At 44.5% G+C, this 19,013-nt stretch overlaps 1 protein-coding gene across 2 annotated transcripts in view; it reads right to left on the reverse strand.

The window, feature by feature from the left end:
• Positions 1-374: 374 nt before the first annotated feature.
• The window catches only part of LOC140468795 (cell migration-inducing and hyaluronan-binding protein-like), a 258,752-nt gene continuing 240,113 nt past the window's right edge, over positions 375-19,013 (reverse strand). For both annotated transcript variants that reach the window (XM_072564819.1, XM_072564818.1), the window contains exons 22-29: positions 16,765-16,980; positions 11,240-11,451; positions 10,206-10,391; positions 9,664-9,868; positions 8,637-8,723; positions 6,041-6,198; positions 4,325-4,422; positions 375-1,134 (exon numbers count right to left, since the gene is read on the reverse strand). In XM_072564819.1, coding sequence (XP_072420920.1) covers positions 1,007-1,134; positions 4,325-4,422; positions 6,041-6,198; positions 8,637-8,723; positions 9,664-9,868; positions 10,206-10,391; positions 11,240-11,451; positions 16,765-16,980 — 1,290 coding nt within the window. In that variant the 3' untranslated portion in view covers positions 375-1,006. The remainder of the gene's footprint in view (positions 1,135-4,324; positions 4,423-6,040; positions 6,199-8,636; positions 8,724-9,663; positions 9,869-10,205; positions 10,392-11,239; positions 11,452-16,764; positions 16,981-19,013) is intronic.

Here is a 19,013-nt window from a genome sequence, read left to right on the forward strand (position 1 = left end):
CTCTATCCACCCTGTCTATACCCTCCGTGATTTTGTAAACCTCGATCAGGTCCCCCCCTCAATCTCCTTTTTCCTAATGAAAACAATCCTAACTTACTCAACCTCTCTTCATAGCTAGCACCTTCCATACCAGGCAACATCCTTGTAAACCTTCTCTGCACCCTCTCCAAAGCGTCCACATCCTTTTGGTAATGTGGCGACCAGAACTGTACACAGTATTCTAAATGCGGCCGAACCAATGTCTTATACAATTTTAACATGACCTGCCAGCTCTTATACTCAATACCCCGTCTGACGAAGGCATATCTCTATGGCTCTATGTGATCATGTATGCAATTTTTTAAAAAAGTGCACCAGTTATCAGCCTTTGCAAATTCATTCAACTTTACATTTAATATGAAACATCACTTATACAATCTTTGTAATTTATACAAATGTCAGTTATAAATTACACTTCTTTAATCCAAAGATTTTCCCCTTCAGAAATAAGTCTCAAATGAGAACTTCAACTTTAATAAATTACAATCTCAGCCAATGCTGAAGATGCCAAATTTACTTTCAGGAGTGCAGTTTTACCAGACAAAGTAATAGTTATATGGAAAATATATGAACATTTTACAGTACAGTCACACAAGTGGCTTGGTGTCATGTTCTATAGTGTCTTAATAAATAAATAAAACCATACCTATAATTGGAAGTAAATCTTTGAGGCTGATAGATCAAAAACACCTCAACAGACAAATCACAGAAAGGATAGGACATCCGAAAAAGGACCAGCTATTTCGGGAGCAATGACCATTGTTGAGATAGAATAAGGAATACTTGACAAGAACAGTCTACATATAGGATCAGCCAATGAAAGAAATCTAGTGATTGGACAGACTAGCACAATGATAAATGGGCTGTTCTGCTGCCAGATCTTTGCAGTTTTGACCCCTTTCCAAAGATCAGTAGTAATTCCAAGGTCAACTCTATTGAGCTGGCCAATGCTACTGAAGGGATTTGCTCATAGTTTCAACTTGTTTACGACAGGAATTGGGAGAACCTCGTGAAGCTTCGCCACCTCTTCACCAACCACAAGTTTTACCCACTCAGGTTGGAAATCTCCCTTAAATCCCACAAACGCCAGTTTATCTGAAACAAGAGAAACAGCTGTTAAAATCTAACCTGTGTTGTTTCTGAGCAGCAGTTATCTACAGACAAAATAAGTGACATGCATTTATTCAGGTCTAAAACATCCCTCAGCAGGGCTGATCTCAACTTTGTGAAAGGTTAAAATGTGTGATAGAAGATTGGTAGCTCATTAACAATTGGAGGTGGTGGGGTTCTGCACCAATTTTACACTCACAAAGGTATGAACTAGTCTACTGACTCAATGATTCACAATAAATCGTTTGAACTTTGAACGTATAGTCATCGCTCTGATTTTGAAAGGTGCAGCAGTCACTTTAATTTACAGTGAGGGCCCTCAATGAACTGTGTCATCAGTGACAGGAACAGATATTGACCAGGACACCACAGAGCAGTCCTGCCTTTCTGCAACAAGGTGGCCTGGAACATTGTGTCCACTTAAACAGGAAGAAGGAGATCCCGATTCAATGGGAAGATGGCAAGAGGCAGACAGAAGGAAGAGGGGATTCAGCCACAGGGAGGCAGTGGCCCAGTGGTATTATTATTGTGGGCGGCACGGTGGCACAGTGGTTAGCACTGCTGCATCACAGCGCCATAGACCTGGGTTCAATTCCTGCCTCAGGTGACTGACTGTGTGGAGTTTGCACATTTTCCACGTGTCTGCGTGGGTTTCCTCCGGGTGCTCCGGTTTCCTCCCACAGTCCAAAAATGTGCAGGTCAGGTGAATTGGCCATGCTAAATTGCCCATAGTGTTAGGTAAGGGGTAAATGTAGGGGTATGGGTGGGTTGCGCTTCGGCGGTCAGTGTGGACTTGTTGGGCCGAAGGGCCTGTTTCCACACTGTAAGTAATCTAATCAGTGTTGGGGTTGGGAGGGGAGACAATTGGAGGTGGAGTGTAGAGTGGACAGAATAGCGACTGGCGGTTGACTGGAAATGGGAGGGGAGAGGATGGGATGGGGAGCAGACTGTGTGCAGAATGGGGGAGGTAATCAGGACATGGTGTGGGAGTGATATCAGGGGAGGCTGGACAGGAGACATGGCAAGTGGAGGCTGATGTGAAGAATTATGAAGAGTAGAGAAGGTTCTCCTACCAGTGTCAGTCAATTATCTACTGCCCATCTAATGCTCTCAGACTATTTTATATTCAGTATTCAGTGGTCCCTTTAAGAAGGAGCTTAGTACCAGTTAGAGCTGGCTCATGACCAGGGCTGAATGTACAGGTCTCAACCAAGATAGACAAGATTTCAAATGCCTTTACAGAAAGGGAGTGGGTCTCAATTCTGTTAAATTGGTTACTGCTGTGCTGTAACACAGGGGCAAAGAGGGTGAATTTTAGCTATTTTCAGTGACTGGGCAAATCCAGGACAAGGGGACTTGATATCAAAGTTGGGGATTGGCCAATTTGAAGTGAAAGCAGGAAGCCCTTCTCCTACACCCAGACAACCTGGAACTTGGAACGCTTTCCTCAGGAGCCTGTGGATAATATGATTCAACTGATGGAGACAGCCTTCAGTGCCGGGATTAGAAATAAAGCAAATTCAAGGGACCAGTGCAGGAGTCCTTACATTAGCTATGGAACTGAAACCCTGGAACCAGTCAGCGGGCATTGTGGATCTGATTGAGTAATATTTCCCAGTGTGAAAAGCAAGTTTAAAGAAAGGTTACAATGGGCATCCATTCTAATGTATATAAGACATGTCACTAGCCAGTTGACTGGGGTTTATTCCTTTTTTTCTGCTGTGGATACTAGAATATAGTAAAATAGAGGTCAGACACCATAACCGAAACCATCACCAGATGTCAGTCACTGCACATTAAAACACTACAGGACATTTTCAAACGTTATAGCTAAACATTTCCTCTGAAAGGATATAGCAGATGTGGATGTGAAAGAATAAATTACATGCCCCACAATTCACTGACTGAGCAAATGAGGCCTCCTAGTGTCAAATTAAAAGTATTGCAATTGTTCTAACATCTCGATTGAGCAAATCACCATCATTAATTATTCTGCAGCAGATGAGATCTTGAAAAGCAAGTTGCGAAAAGGAAGGAATGGTCAGAATACCAGTTACTAGTAAGTTATCACATCAACAAGGGACCACTGAGCTTGATGGAGTGCGAGAAAGGTTCTGAAATTGGGAGGCTGCAGTATCACAGCTCCTGGGACAAAGGTTAAGTTTCAGAAGTCCAACTCTATGGAACCTCCGGATTTTCTATTGCTACGGCAGGTACGTATGTTCCAGGAAATTTGGACAGTTGGCCAGAGGGAGGGGTATCGGGTGAGCCACACCTTACGATTGTGCGGTATGGTGGAGGCAGAGGAGGAGGGAGGCTGCAGTCTACATGCCACAGAGCTCAGATCTTCACCCTTGCAGGACTGACAGAAAGCCGTGGCTAGGGAATGAGTCTGTAAGGCAAATCAGGAGGATGCACCATCCTAAACCCTCCCCCCGCTACAAATGTGAGACTCACTTCTCATCTGAAATAAGGCAGAGCAGCATTCCTTCACTGGGTCACCTTATCATACAATAAATGGAGGCACAACTAAACAGTTGAACTTGCTTTCCAAAGTGTCTTTCATATGAACTGTGAACAGAATTAGGCCTTTTAAATGCTGTAATTGTACCAGCCTCTACCACTTCCTCCGGCAGCTCATTCCATACATGCACCACCCTCTGCATGAAAAGGTTGCCCCTTAGGTCCCTTGTAAGTCTTTCACCTCTCACTCTAAACCTATGTCTTCTAGCTCTGGACTCCCGTATCCATGTCCCTCATGATTTTATAAACCTCTGTAAGATCACCCCATAGCCTCTGACGCTTCAGGGAAAACAGCCCCAGCCTATTTAGGTTCATTGAATATTTTTAAGGCAGCAATGAATAGATTCGGGTTAGGTACGGAATTGAGGATTCTCAGGGTAGATGGGAATGTGGAATTCAAAACAGAAACAGATCAGCCATGATGTCTTTGAATGTTATTGGGTCGAATTACCTCAATTTACTAATATTCCATACTTGGTTAATGATTTCTCAAACTTTGCCCAGCAACACCTGCTGGACTAAACCAAGAAAAATTGTTTCACTTTAAAACAAAATGTCCAAGTAAACTGCTTCTAGTGGGAACAATCTCTAAAAGACTAAGTAATCGATAACAAGCTCACAGCACAATATATTTTTAAAAATCAGTAAGTACCCTTTAGTTTAACATTGGTGGCTCCAAGTTGGGTCAGAACTTTGTTCCAAGGTCTTTCTGAAATTATTTGTCCTTTAGATGTTATCAGAGTGATGGAGCTAGAATTAAACAGAACCCAGTATTGATCATTACAATAGCATAAATTGGATTATATCTACACATTTCTATAAATCAAAGGAATATATTGTGAGGACAACACATCGACAGATTGCTTATTCCCAAAAACAATGCACCAGGTTTCATTGAATAGATTACGTTCAATCCGAATTAGCAGCACATGATAGCATTTCACAGCTTGACAATGGAAGCACGCAAAGGGAATTTGGAGAGGGATGTTCTGACATTTGAAGTCAATGGCTGGAAATTCTGATTGGAACTTTATCTTTGTGACAAATCCCAGGCAAAACTCTGACCACAATTTTAGAAAATCTGCCGTGGGATATTTTCCCTGCAAACGGTGAAGTGAACTGAGTCCCTGATCACCAACATATAAACACGGGCAAGGTACAGGCAGGGCTGATGCCTGAAACATTGACTCTCCTGCTCCTCGGATGCTGCCTGACCTGCTGTGCTTTTCCAGCATCACACTCTTGACTCTGATCTTCAGCATCTGCAGTCCTCACTTTCTCATGCAAGTGACAGGCAGGAAAACAATACAGGTCATCTGTCAATAACAGAGACAGAACGTGCTGGAGAAACTCAGCAGGTCTGGCAGCAGTTATGGAAAGAGAGAAACAAAATTAAGAGTTCAGGACTGTGACTTTTCATCCTAAATGGGAACAATTCAAAATGCAATAGGTTTTGGGGTTACTAGGGGTCACAGTCCAAGGGGAAAGCCATTCAGGACTGACGTGAGGAAGAATTTCTTCACTCAGTGAGCTGTGAAGCTGTGGAAGTCTCTCCCATGGGAAGTTGTTGGGGCCAGTTTGTTAGATATATTCAAGGGGGAAACTGGACATGGCCCTTGCAGCTAAAGGGATCAAGGGGGATGGAGAAAGAGGATACTGAGACATGATACATGATCAGCCATGATCATATTGAATGGTGGTACAGGCTCCAAGGGCCTACTCCTGAACTTATTATCTGTGGTTTGAGCTAGGGGGAGATGGGCCAAGGACAAATAGGATCTAAGGAAAAGTGACGACTGCAGATGCTGGAGATCAGAGTCGAAAAGTGTGGCGCTGGAAAAACACAGCAGTTAAGGCAGCATTGGAGGAGAATCGATATTTCAGGCATAAGCCCTTCTCCTGAAACAGTCCATTTCCAACTCCCTTTCTCCGAGGGGGATGCCAGGAATTCTGGAAATGGTTTTACTCCATTTGAAAGTATCCAGGATGAGTCGGACCACCATGTTCCATCCCCAGTGATTTCTTCTGGATTGACCCTGGATAACTAACTCTCCATCGTTCTATCTGTCCTGTCTTCTACCTCATCGCAGAGTTCTTGATTAAAATCAGCTTAAAGTTAAAACCAGGGAGTAAGGCAGAGCTGTGTTAGTTGCTTCCAAACAGCAGGACTACCTGTGCAGACTGCGGCCCAGTTTCCTGGTGGAGGGTAAACAGGAGAACGAGGCAACTCACTGATTGAGGGCACTCCACAACCACACAACTTCTCCCTCTGGACTGAATCCAAATGATTCAATTCTCTCAGGATTAATCAACACTGACGTTTCATTCCTTCACCGAAGATGATGATAAAACAGTTTCAGTGACTCACTTGTTCTTCATGCTGGCCACGTAATTCTCGACATGGACTGGAATTCCTCGTAAGATTGCATTTCGGAAACTTCTGTTATCGACCACCTTTCCAGACTGTCCATCTATCACAACAATCTGCATGCCATCGTCAGCATGGTAAAACTTCCTTCCATTAATCTGCCAAGAAGAGATTAAAAATGGCTGAACTGCTCAAAGCCAGCAGCCTCATCCGACACCGGACTCCTGGCTGCTTCACACTGTCTAGGCAGTACAGTGGCACAGTGGTCAGCACTGCTGTCTCATAGTGCCCGAGACCTGGGTTCAGTTCCCGTCTCAGGCAACTGTGTGGAGACATGCTAAATTGCCCGTAGTGTTAGGTGAAGGGGTAAATGTAGGGGAATGGGTCTGGGTGGGTTGCTCTTCAGAAGGTCGGTGTGGACTTGATGGGCTGAAGGGCCTGTTTCCACACTGTAAATAATCTAATGAGATAGGATGCTTTCTATGGTGTACCTGTAAAAATTAGTAAGAGTCTTTGTGGACATGCTGAATTTCTGTGGCCTCTTGATGCATTAGAGGTTGCTGCTGAGATTGGCAACAGTTCATTGAATATTTGCCCCCATCTGTGGGCACAAACATTTCGGTGTGTGATGGAAGGATGCTTGCACTTTCACCCATATATACAGCTTTATAAGTGGGTTCTCTGTGGCACAGTGGTTAGCACTGCTGCCTTATAATGCCAGAGACCTGGGTTCAATTCCCACGTCAGGCAACTGCCTGTGTGGAATTTGCATGTTTGTGGGCGGCACGGTGGCACAGTGGTTAGCACTACTGCCTCACAGCGCCAGAGACCCGGGTTCAATTCCCGCCTCAGGCGACTGACTGTGTGGAGTTTGCACATTCTCCCCCGTGTCTGCATGGGTTTCCTCCGGGTGCTCCGGTTTCCTCCCACAGTCCAAAGATGTGCAGGTCAGGTGAATTGGCCATGCTAAATTGCCCGTAGAGTAGGTAAGGGGTAAATGTAGGGGTATGGGTGGGTTGCGCTTCGGCGGGGCGGTGTGGACCTGTTGGGCCGAAGGGCCTGTTTTCACACTGTAAGTAATCTAAATCTCAAGCAACTTGTGAATTTTCTGCAGGTGATTCTCTCCCTCTCCTGCCCTCCAACCCACTGTATCTGTGGCAGAAATGCAGGGGAGACGTCGGGGTATTTTTAACTTCCGTGGCTGTGTGAAAAGCTAGCACCAACAAAAATCATCCTCTCGTATAACCCCCCCCCTTGGATCAATTGGAAAATAAAGGGGAAAGGGCTAAGCAAGTGGCTGGGTCACCCTCACCTAGGATCGACTATCTAGGTAGCAGCTTGGAGCACTCAAAGTGCCAAAGAGACACCACCTCTGGGCTTCAAGTGGCATAAGGTTGTCAGAGGATATTCACAAACCATCCTTCACTGGTACACAAGTGGTTCACAGTCATTGGGAGGCAGTAGCAGCAACTAAAAAGGAAGTTATCTGATTCAAGTCTGACATCAGCAGTGTTTTGCTGAGTGAGAGAGGGCACATGGAGCACCACCTCGGGGAGCTGCTGTGACTTGACTGAATGGTGTGACGGGCAGGTTACAATTCCACACACATTTTCAGTCAATGTTTCGATAGGTGCCAAAAGAAATGAGATCCTAATAAATCCTGGCGTTATCCCAAAGTTTGTGCCCATTCCCCCTTTTTGCTCCCCGACCTCCAGGCCAGGGTTTGTGGTAGTGCTGGTCTCCCTTCTCTGTCTGTGCCCACACTAGGCCCTGGCGGGAGCTGGCCAGGCACCTTCACAGAAACTCAGACTTTGTGGGTGTTACTGAAGCTTCACACATGAAGATTGTGCCCTTGTCCAGCAGGAGTGATTATTTTAGCTCACAGACCTGGCACACAGCTTCTTCTGTGGGTTATATTAGGCCACTTTTGGAATATTGTGTGCAATTCTAGTCTCCCTCCTATAGGAAGGATGTTGTGAAACTTGGAAGTTGCCAGGGTTGGAGGATTTGAGCTACAGGGAGAGGCTGAACAGGCTGCGGCTGTTTTCCCTGGAGTATCGGAGGCTGAGGGTGACCTTTTGAGGTTTATAAAATCATGGTTAGGATAAATAGACAAGGTCTTTTCCCTGGGGTGGGGGAGTCCAGAACTGGAGGGCATCGGTTTAAGGTGAGAGGGGACTGATATAAAAGGGACCTAAGGGGTAACTTTTTCATGCAGAGGGTGGTACGTGTATGGAATGAGCTGCCAGAGGAAGTGGTGGAGTCTAGTACAATTACAACATTCAAAAGGCATCTGGATGGGTTTGTGAATAGGAAGGGTTTAGAGGGATATGCGCCAAGTGCTGGCAAATAGGACGTGATTAGGTTGGGACATTTGGTCGGCAGGGATGAGTTGGACTGAAGGGTCTGCTTCCGTGCCGTATATCTCTATGACTCTTTGTGGAACAGGAGATATCATACCTTGATGCTCCTGTGTGTTTCCAGCCCAGGCAGCACTGACCCCCCACCCCACCCCCCCTCCCTCCCCCCCCCACCCCCGCCCTTTTCCCCAAAACCCACAAGCATCAACATCAAACTGAAAACTGCTGAAACTCACATCCACGTAGGCCAGGTCCTGTCTGATATGGAAGAACCTGGTTTGGTACGACTCAAGTTTGACTTCCAGGAAGTGATCATTGGTAGTCTGCGTGAAAAGAAAAGGGGAACAGAAACTGTGTCAGTGTAATATTATTGGGTCTCTCCAGACTGTCCAGGTTGGGACACTGCCAAATGCCGTCTCTTAACTTAAGTACTTGCTCAGTGAGCCTGAAAGAGTTGTTCACAAGAGCGCTGTCACATGCCATTCCATCCCAGACCAACAAAGTGTTGTCTTCGCCAGAGTGCTGCCCTTTCCTCCCTCACTGTGTGCAGCCCTCAACCTCACCTCTACCACTGGCCCCTTATCTCCCTTCGACTTTGAATCCTCGACAAAACTCAAATTCAAACAATGGGAAAGAAGGAACAGGAGGAATGACAGAGGGAGAGACAGAGAAATACAGAGGGAGGGAGAGAAAAGGAGGGAAAAAAATAAAGGGGCAAGGAGGAAGAGAAACAGATAGAGGGAGACATGAACTGAGGCAGCAAGAGAGATGGAAGGGCAGGCAGAGGGAAGGGGAGAGAGAGAGAGAGAGAGCAAGGAACTGTCAGAGTGAAAGGAGGAGGTTGGGAGACTCAGGAGAGAGATGGGGGTAGAGATGTAGCCACAGATTTGAAGACAAAATGAATATAACTACTCTCCATGCAGAAATCTCAAACTGTTCAAGGATCTTACTATCAAATCCTTGCTGTCTAAACTGAGCAGGTAGTAAGGTGTGTTCAGTTGTGCCAGAAAGTAAAACCAAGCAGGCTGTGAAATGGCTATTTGACTCACTGCTGCACATCGACCACCTGGTGTAGCTATTTGGAATCAAGTCCCATCTTTGACGTGACTAAACCTCTCTGAGACCTCATGTTTCCTTTGATCGTCTGATGTGCCTGGGCAGCAGGCTGAGATAACACAACCCGGGCAAGGACACAAGAGAGCCCTAACTCTTACTATTGAATGGGTTAGCTAATAAAACAGAACGCAGTGAATAACAAATTACCAGCTGTTCTGTAGGTATTCGCTGTGGCATTGGCACATCAACAGTTGGCATCTCACTGTATTTGGGGTAGGCTTTCATTGCACAGTCACTGATCCTGCTGGTCTTTGGAATGGAAGCTTTGATCTTTATTCTCTCACAGCCTGCTGAGGAACAGAAAGCAAATGCCTCCCGCTTTTTGTGGGCTTTCACTTTCAGGAACAGTAGTCTTTGAGGGGAAGGGGTTGGGGTGGAAGAGAGGGAAAGATAAATCAGTTACTTATAGCAAATGGAGTAGCTTCATGAGTACAAGTTCATCTTGTAAATCAACAGAAGAAAGCACTAATATATTTCATCCCTAAAGTAAAATTTACCTTACACATTTTGGCTTAACATTAAGAATGAAGATAGTGATTGCAGAATGAAGATTTCAGCCATTTACAATTAACCTTTGCATTTCAAGCATTGTGTGTCCTGCACTCAGTTGGAAATATTACATACAGTTTTTTCTTATTCTTGATTGCAATATAAAGGCAACATTTTAAATATAGACACAAAGGACACACCCAGTATCCTCATCGAAGAAATAGTAGCCCCTGCTTGGATGCCCACGATCCAGGTTATCCATCTGCTGTGTCCGCAGAAAAGACCCAGTCTTGAATGTTCTTTTCGACAGGCGATTATGAATATCTGATATGATGTTAAATGTGCTGCCTTGAGGGTAGCAAAGTCCCACGCGGATCCAATCATTCCTAACATGGACAATAAATATGAGTGATGCAGTTACAAGCTCATTTATAGGTAATACACAAGTTATGGAAAGCAGCCGAACACTCAAATCCGAGGGTACCCTAATACATATTGAACAAATCAAGCTGATAGTTTGTTGACAGGCTTTCAGTTCCCTTAGTGCTTTCAACACTTGAATGCGATATGAGCCTCCACACCCAATAATGTGGGCCAGGGTTAGCTGGTGGTGCTAGCACATGTTGGTCAGCAGTCTGCACACTATTCACTTCACAATTAACATCCTCATCACTGAGTCTAACAACATAGGGCAGCACAGTGGTTAACACTGCCACCTCACGGTGCCAGGGATCCGGGTTTGATGCCAGCCTCTGTCGCCTATCTGTGTAGAGTTTGCACATTTTCTTTGGGTCCATGTGGGTCTCCTCCCACAGGTGTGCAGGTTAGGGTGGATCGGCCATGCTGAATTGCCTATAGTGTCCAGGAATTTGACACTATAGGTGGGTTAGCCATGGTAATTGCAGGGTTACAGGGATGGGGTTGGGGTGTGGGTCCGGATGGGCTGCTCTTCGGAGGGTAAGTGTAAACACAATGGGCCAAATGTCCTGCTTTTACACTGTGGGGATTCTACGAACACAGCCCGCTATTGCACAATTGCTCCAATTGGGTAAAATTTAATTCATCTTAGTGGGCCTTTTTTTCTGTGAATACTTGATAATACCCAACTTGGTTTGAACAGGAGCATGCCAGGATACTGACTCTAAATGGCAGTGAGATAGCAAATACGCTGACAGTGCAGAGTTAACCGAGCTTAACTAGTGAGGCATAACTGAACCCATGAAAGATGACTCACTGGTTGAAGTTGATGAGCCACAGGGTAACCTCCTGAGGTGCTGGACCATCCCAATGCACAGTGTACCCTTTCTGCAGCATAACGACAGGCTGGTATTGCTGGTAATGGGAATGTTTGCCCAGGGCACCCTTTAAATACAGTGGCTTATTGGAGTACTCGTCCTTAATCATCTTCATCTTCAGGTTCGCTGGCCGCCTGGCCTGAATGTACACCTAAAGCAAAAAAAAAAGTTAATAGTTAGGCTAAGAAACTGCAGCATGGCTCCTTTAGTTGCTGCAATTTGACACTTTGACCTGTTAGAGAGGAAAACACAAGCAAATCATTCGGTCAAATCAAGCTGCCAGCACTGGTGTCTCCTTCTCCATACCATCAGAACTCACAGATTCCGTCCAACGTGCAACTTAAGTTGCTGTTCTGTGCTGGCGATTACCGAGGTTCCCACAGCAACATAATCTCAGCAAATTAGCCCCAAAACCCATCTCTGATGTTAAAATACTCACATTAATATGGCCACTGGTGCAGAGTTTTACATTACAGAAACACTTTCCCAAATCTCAGGCTCAGAGGCCACAGTGAGCAATTTCTAAACCCTTCAGATTTTTTGGCCCATTGTGGGCCGAGCTGGGAGCTGTAAATTATAAAATGTAGCCTCATACCTTTCAAATTCATTCAAAATTGACGGAAATCAATGAAATAAAATCTGCCTTCCTGAAGGACAATTTACAACCAGTATATCATCATAAAAACATTAATGATTTTCCAGGTGTCAGTTATTTTATACAGATCATCCATTCTACTTAACCCACACGGGAGCACTGTGCCTGATGTTCAGTGACAGCCTGAATTGTAACCAGCAGGACATTATCCAATTACAGCTCAATCACAATTTAAACCTTTTACTGTCAGGCACTAGTTGCACATCGAGAGGTAGAAAATGATATGAGAAAATGGGAAAAGCAGCTCATTGGGCTTGTTTCCAAGGCAGAATGTCACAGGAATGAGCTCTGCCAAACGGACATCAGCCGGCCCTCCTATACAGTTCAGTACTGGGGGCTGACCTGCTCCATCTACCATCTTTTGGATTTGTCCTGACACACTGCTTGCCCTTTCAAGCTGATATGAAGTCTGGCTTCTCCTGGTGTCCCAACTATTATTTATCTCACAACCAAAAGTGATCTCATTGTTGTTTGAGAGACCTTGCTGTGTACAAATCCGTTTCTTGTATCCACAAGTAAACTTCATGGGAACCTCCCTGGCTGAAATATTTTGGAATTCCATGAGGAGGTGAAGGCTATTCGTCATTCTGGTCACCCTTGTAGAGACCAACCTCTCTCTCTTTCAGTCTTCAAGGTATTCCCTTACAATCTCTTCCTATGACCAGGTCTCTGGTGACTGATCTTAAATCAACCTTCATTGGTTTGGCATCATGAGTTACATTCCTGAAAGGTGCTAAGAGCTTAACTTGAGCTCCTTCTAACAACATTAAGAAGGTGAAAAACAAAGAAAAGGATTTGGCTAAAACTCTGTTGTGCTGATGCCTGTCGTGGGCTGAGAGAGCATAGTTTTCCAATCCCTGCAGGTGGCGACATTTGGCAGAGTGAAAGTTTCACCCAATGGCATTAGATTCTGCAGATTTCTCTGGAAACTGGAACTTAAAGTTCTCCAAGATTTCTCATTGTTCCAGCAGGATTCAGGAATGAATTCCGGAGAATGTCTATTCTAGTGTTCCATTTCTATCCAATGGAGCCACCTAGAAGTGGTTTAAAACCTTATGACCTGTGCTTCCTCCTCATTCAAACACCAATCTGTAGGCAGGGTCTAACAATCATTGGTGACCTTGCTGTTAATTCATAGAATCATAGAATGGAGCTGACCATTTAGCACGTCATGTCCAATTTGGCTCTCTGTAACAACAACTTAGCTACTCCACTCCCTCTTCCTTTTCCTGCATCTTCTTCCTTCAGGTAATTGGTTACTTCCCTTTGAAGTTAAGCCATGAGTGAATCTTCCTCCATTGCACTCTCAGGTAATGCATCCCAGCTCCTAACCACACTAGATTTAAAACTTACCCTCAGGTCACCATTGATTCTTTCACTCTCCATTTTAAAATCAGTGTCCCCCTGCTCCTTGCTGCCTTTAGGAACAGTTTCTCCCAACCTGCTCTGAATAACTTTGTTGTGATTTTGAAAAACCTCTATCAAACTCATAGAGGAATAGAATGCCTACTGTGCAAATAGAGGCCATCAAATCTGCCCCAACTCTGCAAGGAGCAAGCTACGTAGACCCACCCACTACCCCATTCAAGTATCCCCACCTGGGGTCTTTTTCCCTATGGTTAACCAGCTTAGCCTGCACATTCCTGGACACTATAGGCAATTTAGCATGGCCAATCCACCTAGCGTGCACACCTTTGAAGTACGGGAGCTACCTTTGGACCCCCTGGTAGAAACCCACACAGACATGGGGAAAACATGCAAACTCCTTATGGTCAGTCACCCGAAGCTGGTATTGAACCCAGGTCCCTGGCGCGGTGGGGCAGCGGTGATAACCACTGAGCCACCGTGCCACTCAAAGCAGGAGGGAGATGGAGCTCATTCAGTGAGCTCTGAAAGGAGGAGGCATAAATGGTTGGTGTTAAAAACCATGGCATAAGGGCTCCTGGCTCCTCAGAGTAGATGTTGAACCAAAGAGGAAATAACATCTCATATCACAAAGAAAGATTAAATCTTGAGAAAAGGTGAGAATGAGGTGAAGTCTGAGGAGGAATAATTTGCATTTTGTTTTCATTGCAGGAAGATCACCTGGAAACAGTGTCAGAATAAAAACAGTTAGGAGTCATGGTTTTCTCATTTGTAGGATGTGGGTGTCACTGGCTGGGCCTAGCATATATTGCCCATCCCTAGCTGTCCTTAAGAAGGTGGTGATGAGCTGCCTTCCTGAACCACTGCAGCCCACCTGCTGTGGGTTGACCCACAAAGCTGTTATGGAGGGAATTCCATGATTTTGACCCAGCAACATTTATGGCGACAGTTATTTATTGTCACATATATCTAGAGAGATGTGGAGGTGCTGGTGTTGTACTGGGGTGGACCAAGTCAGAAGTCACACAACACCAGGTTGAAGTCTAACAGATTTGTTTAAAATCAGGACCTGACAAAGGAGCAGTGTTTCAAAAGCTTGTGATTTTAAATAAACCTGTTGGACTATAACCTGGTGTTGTGTGACTTTTGACTGTATCTAGAAAGATACATTGATAAATGTTCTGTCCCTAAAATACAGCACCATTTTGAATTACACAAAGAGCAAAAAGAAATTACATAGAGTTCATTGGTGGTACAAGAGGAGCCTTCTAACACAGTTCCAGGGCTTCTGCAAGGTCTCTGCAAAATTTCCTGGGCCTGAAGGAGTCCCCACGTGTTAGGCCTCCTGTAGCCAAGAACTAACAACCTGCAGAGCACTGCCACAGACAATGACCACCGAGTCCCCAACTCCAAACCACCACCAACCACAGTGAAACACTACTCTGGCTTCCCTCAAGGTGTCAGAAGACGAAGAAAAGAAAACAGATAAGCAAGGAGAGAAATAGAAGGATGCAGCTGGCCTGGAGCAGATGGGCTCAGGACCCCAAACACTAGTGACCGTGCCAGGCTCACATCTCAGTTCGAGATCACCAATGAGTGGCGAAGGCTGAGTGTCCTCACCTTGCATTTGAGTTGGCCGAGTGCTGTGTGAGGAAGGGAACTGAGCAAAGGAAACTTGGGTCATTCTTTTCAGGTAGGCGGAAGTGGGTACTGCAGATGCTGGAGATTAGAGTCAAGATTAGAGTGATGCTGGAAAAGCACAGCAGGTCAGGCAGCATCCGAGGAGCAGGAAAATCGATATTTCGGGCAAAAGCCCCTTCACTAGGAAATTCCTGATGCTCTTCCATTCTTTTCAGGTGGCAAGCCTGGCATCTGTTGGCCATCACCTGCTGCTCAGAATAACTCGTGGACCCCTGACCCTGTAGTGATTCACTTCAGGAGTGTCAACCACATTGTGGGTGGGGCTGGAGTCACATGTAGACCAGGCTGGGTGTTCTCCAGCAGATTTCCTTCTCTCAAAGAGAACAACGAACCAGTGGGATTTTTATAACAATCCAATGACAATCAGAGGATACAGAAATCTGGAATACTTCCCTACCCCCAAAACACTGCTGAGGTTTGAGGGTCAATCCAAAATGTCAAAACCAAGAGTGAGAAATGTTTATTAGGTAAGGGTTATGGAAGTAAGGTGGGTTTTTGGAATGGAGAAACACATCAGACAAGATCTAACTGAATAACAGGAATTGAATGGCCCCACCATATCACTACACACTTAAAATAATTAGTTGATTTTGAATTGCTGTATGCTAGTTATTTAAAAATAGGGTAAAAAATGATTTATTTTGCAATTGCCTGAAATTTAGTTATTTGAAATGTCTTAAGATTCCTCAAAGTATTTTCAACTGTAAATTAAAATCTCTATTCTGTACACCTGATCTACAGCAGTTTCCACTCTCCTCCAATGCACCAGACTGCAGCAACACATAACGCATTCGAGTGGCAACAGCATAACCACGTAGCCAGCTCCAGCTCTGCACATTAATGAACAGGCACTGAACCCACAGCATGTGTTACCTCCATTAGTCAAGGGGGAACTGGGGAGAACAATGGAAATGAATGTAAGCATCTTGCAGCTAGGATACAATGAGAAAAAAACGGCAGGAAGCAGTCTCTCTAACCGTGAATCTACCTTCTCTATGCCAACAACTCTTCTGAGATGGAGCCCAAGTCCTCCTTGAAAAGAACTGGAAATAATGTTTTGATAGAGTCTACCCCATTTCACTAACTGGTAAGACTCAGGAATGAGGAATTGATTGAGCTCCACAGGATTGGCAGCAAGAGGGAAAACTGTTTCAAACATCAAATTATCTGCGACCATTTCACCAAATGATGTCATTGCCTCTTTGGAAACTGTGAATTTTCTGAGATGTTGTCCCAAGATTTACATGGAATCCTGGCCTGGTCGAGCTTTTCTCTTTGATTTGTTCTTTTGTCAGTGTTTGCACGCTCTAATCTCCAAATTATCTTTCTGCTCCTCGGGGGGAGGCCAGGATGAATGAAACTGCCAGGTTGCTATTCAGCTTCGCTATTGTTCCTTTAAGAATCTTAATGGTCTTTCTGAGCCTCTTTTCCCTTCTCAACATTGGTCTTCATCCTTGTTTGATACCAACCCTGGAGAAGCACATAGTTGCCAGAAACTTGACTTAATTTTTCTTTATTTTTTTCATGGGAGGTAGGCTTTGCTGAGAAAGGTAGTGTTTGTCACCAGCCTTAATTTCCATTAAGGTGTGTTCTTTTGCCAGGCCATTTCAGACAGCAGTTATACGTCAAGCATATTACTTATTTCTTCTAACTGTCAATCTGGAATCACACGTAGTCCATATCAGTTAAAAGGCCCTGCAGGAGAAATAGCTTGAGACAAGAAAAATAAAATTCCCTTCTTACCTGTGCATAATGACCACTGCAAATGGCAGATCTCCAGTCTGGTACATCGATACAATCCGAATGCCTGAGCAGCCAGTTATCATGTTTAACAACATAAGCTCCTGGAAACTGCGACACTGATCCGTCCACATCGTGCAGGATAGTTGTCTTGTCACCATCCAGATCCAAGTGATGGAACCAGGGACCTGGCTCTCCAAAGAAGACCCGTGAGGTGATCTAAAAAGATGAGACCCTCAGTTGTTATAAATGCCTGAATTCGCAAAGCTGTAAGGTCAAAAAAGCAAAGAAAAATTTGCATTTATGCGGTGCCTATTTTTAACAACTTCAGGACACATATAAAGTGCTTTGTAATCAGTTAAGTGTTTAGAATTGAAGTTGCTAGAATGCAGGAAACACTACAACCAAATTGTGCAACAAAGTAAAAGACAATGTATTCTAATATTGATTACATTGGTGCCTAAAAGGATTAAATATCAGGCACTGAACATAACTGGTCCTGGGATCCTGATGGACTTCATGCTAGAGTATGAAAAGAGATGCTAATGATTTTGTAACTGCATTGCTGTTAGTTTCTCAAAATTCACTATATTTTGGAATGTTCCATAAGCCTGGAAAATAGCAAGTTTAGCTCTATTCAAAGGGAATTTTTTTCCACTCGAGGGACAGGGGTGGAAGTTGTGTGGGGTGCAGTAGTGGTGTTGGGGGGACAGTCTAGCGGATGGCTAATGAGAAGTGGTTCATTTTGGCAGGAAAAATAAACAGGCACAGTACTAATCATGGCTGTCGAATTCCAAGATGCACAAGGGATCCAGCTGTTCAGTGCATGAGTCCTGAAAAGGTTATCAAGAAAGCTAATAGAATGCTGTCCTCCATTATAAGAGAAATTGAACATACACGTAAGGATGTTATGCTTCAATTAAACGGGACATTGGTGAGACTATATTTCAAAGTGGCTTGAGAGACTTTGGAATTCTCTATCTCAGAAAGCAGTGGAGGAGTGAGATTGATACATGATGAGCAGGGGAATTGATCAAAGGAGATAGATGGGAATATAAATTCAAAATACAAACAGATCAACCAAGGATCTTATTAAATGTCATTGTAGCTTATAAGGCCCAAAGGATCCATGTCTGCTCCTAATCTCTGTGTTTGTATGATACAATGTCACTCATGACGAATTACAAACCTTGGAGACTCGGTTAGAGAATGATTTGGAGATGCCAGTGTTGGACTGGGGTGCAGAAAATTAAAAATCACACAGCACCAAGTTATACAACCACCTGAAGGAGCAGCGCTCCGAAAGCTAGTGTGCTTCCAATTAAACCTGTTGGACTATAACCTGGTGTTGTGTGATTTTTAACTCAGTGAAAGAATGCCTCTGACAATTCAGTGCTCCCTCAGTACTGCACGGGAGTATGACATAGATTTAAGTATTGAGTCTCTGGAGTGTGGCTTGACCAACTTTCTCGATAAAATGTTACGACAGTTTTGTCTCAAATCATCTGGTCGCACCGAGCTCCTCCTGACTGAAGAACTCCACAGGGGGTATTTTACTGGGAGCTGTATTTGCTGCCAGAGTTGACCTCCAGGTTTGTGGTCAGCCTGCCCACCGGAAATCCATTTGCCCTGCAGCAATGTTCCACTGGGAGCAGCCTTAATTGTTTCAGAATGGGACTTCTACTCTCTTGTGGGAGGATGCTCCATTGTAAAAAGCTACAGGTCTATCTGATTGGCTGGCAGCTCTATTGTCCCTACAGCACCAGAAACAAGAGAAGGCCAGTGCTGGAATAACAGGTAGTCCCTGAGTGGGAGAAGTGATGGAGCCTCAATAAAAAGGCAAGCCTTAGGGAGATTCCAGCGAAACGGGGAGTTCATCAGAGGGCCAGGTTTCAGAGGCTAGGGAGAGTGAAGGAGACAGGACCTTGTCTTCGGTGGAAGAGAATTTGCCTTTAATATTTACAAGTGCACTAGTTCTAGATCCAGGAACACGGGAGTAGGCCATTCAGGTGCATCAGGTCTGCTCCACTATTCTACTTCATAGTTGATCATTTACCTCAACGCCACCTTCCTTGATGTCATTAGTATCTAAAAATCTGTCTTGAACATATTTAACATCTGAGTTTCCACTGCTCTCTGAGGTAAAGACTTCCACAGCTTCATTCTCTAACTGAAGAAATTCCTCCTCATCTCAATCCCACAGCTTGCTGTTTAATGTAAGACTTTTACCCTTAGTTTTGGAAGCTGCAGGC

This window comes from Chiloscyllium punctatum, chromosome 48 (genome assembly GCF_047496795.1).
Source record: "Chiloscyllium punctatum isolate Juve2018m chromosome 48, sChiPun1.3, whole genome shotgun sequence".
Taxonomy (NCBI): Eukaryota; Metazoa; Chordata; class Chondrichthyes; order Orectolobiformes; family Hemiscylliidae; genus Chiloscyllium; species Chiloscyllium punctatum.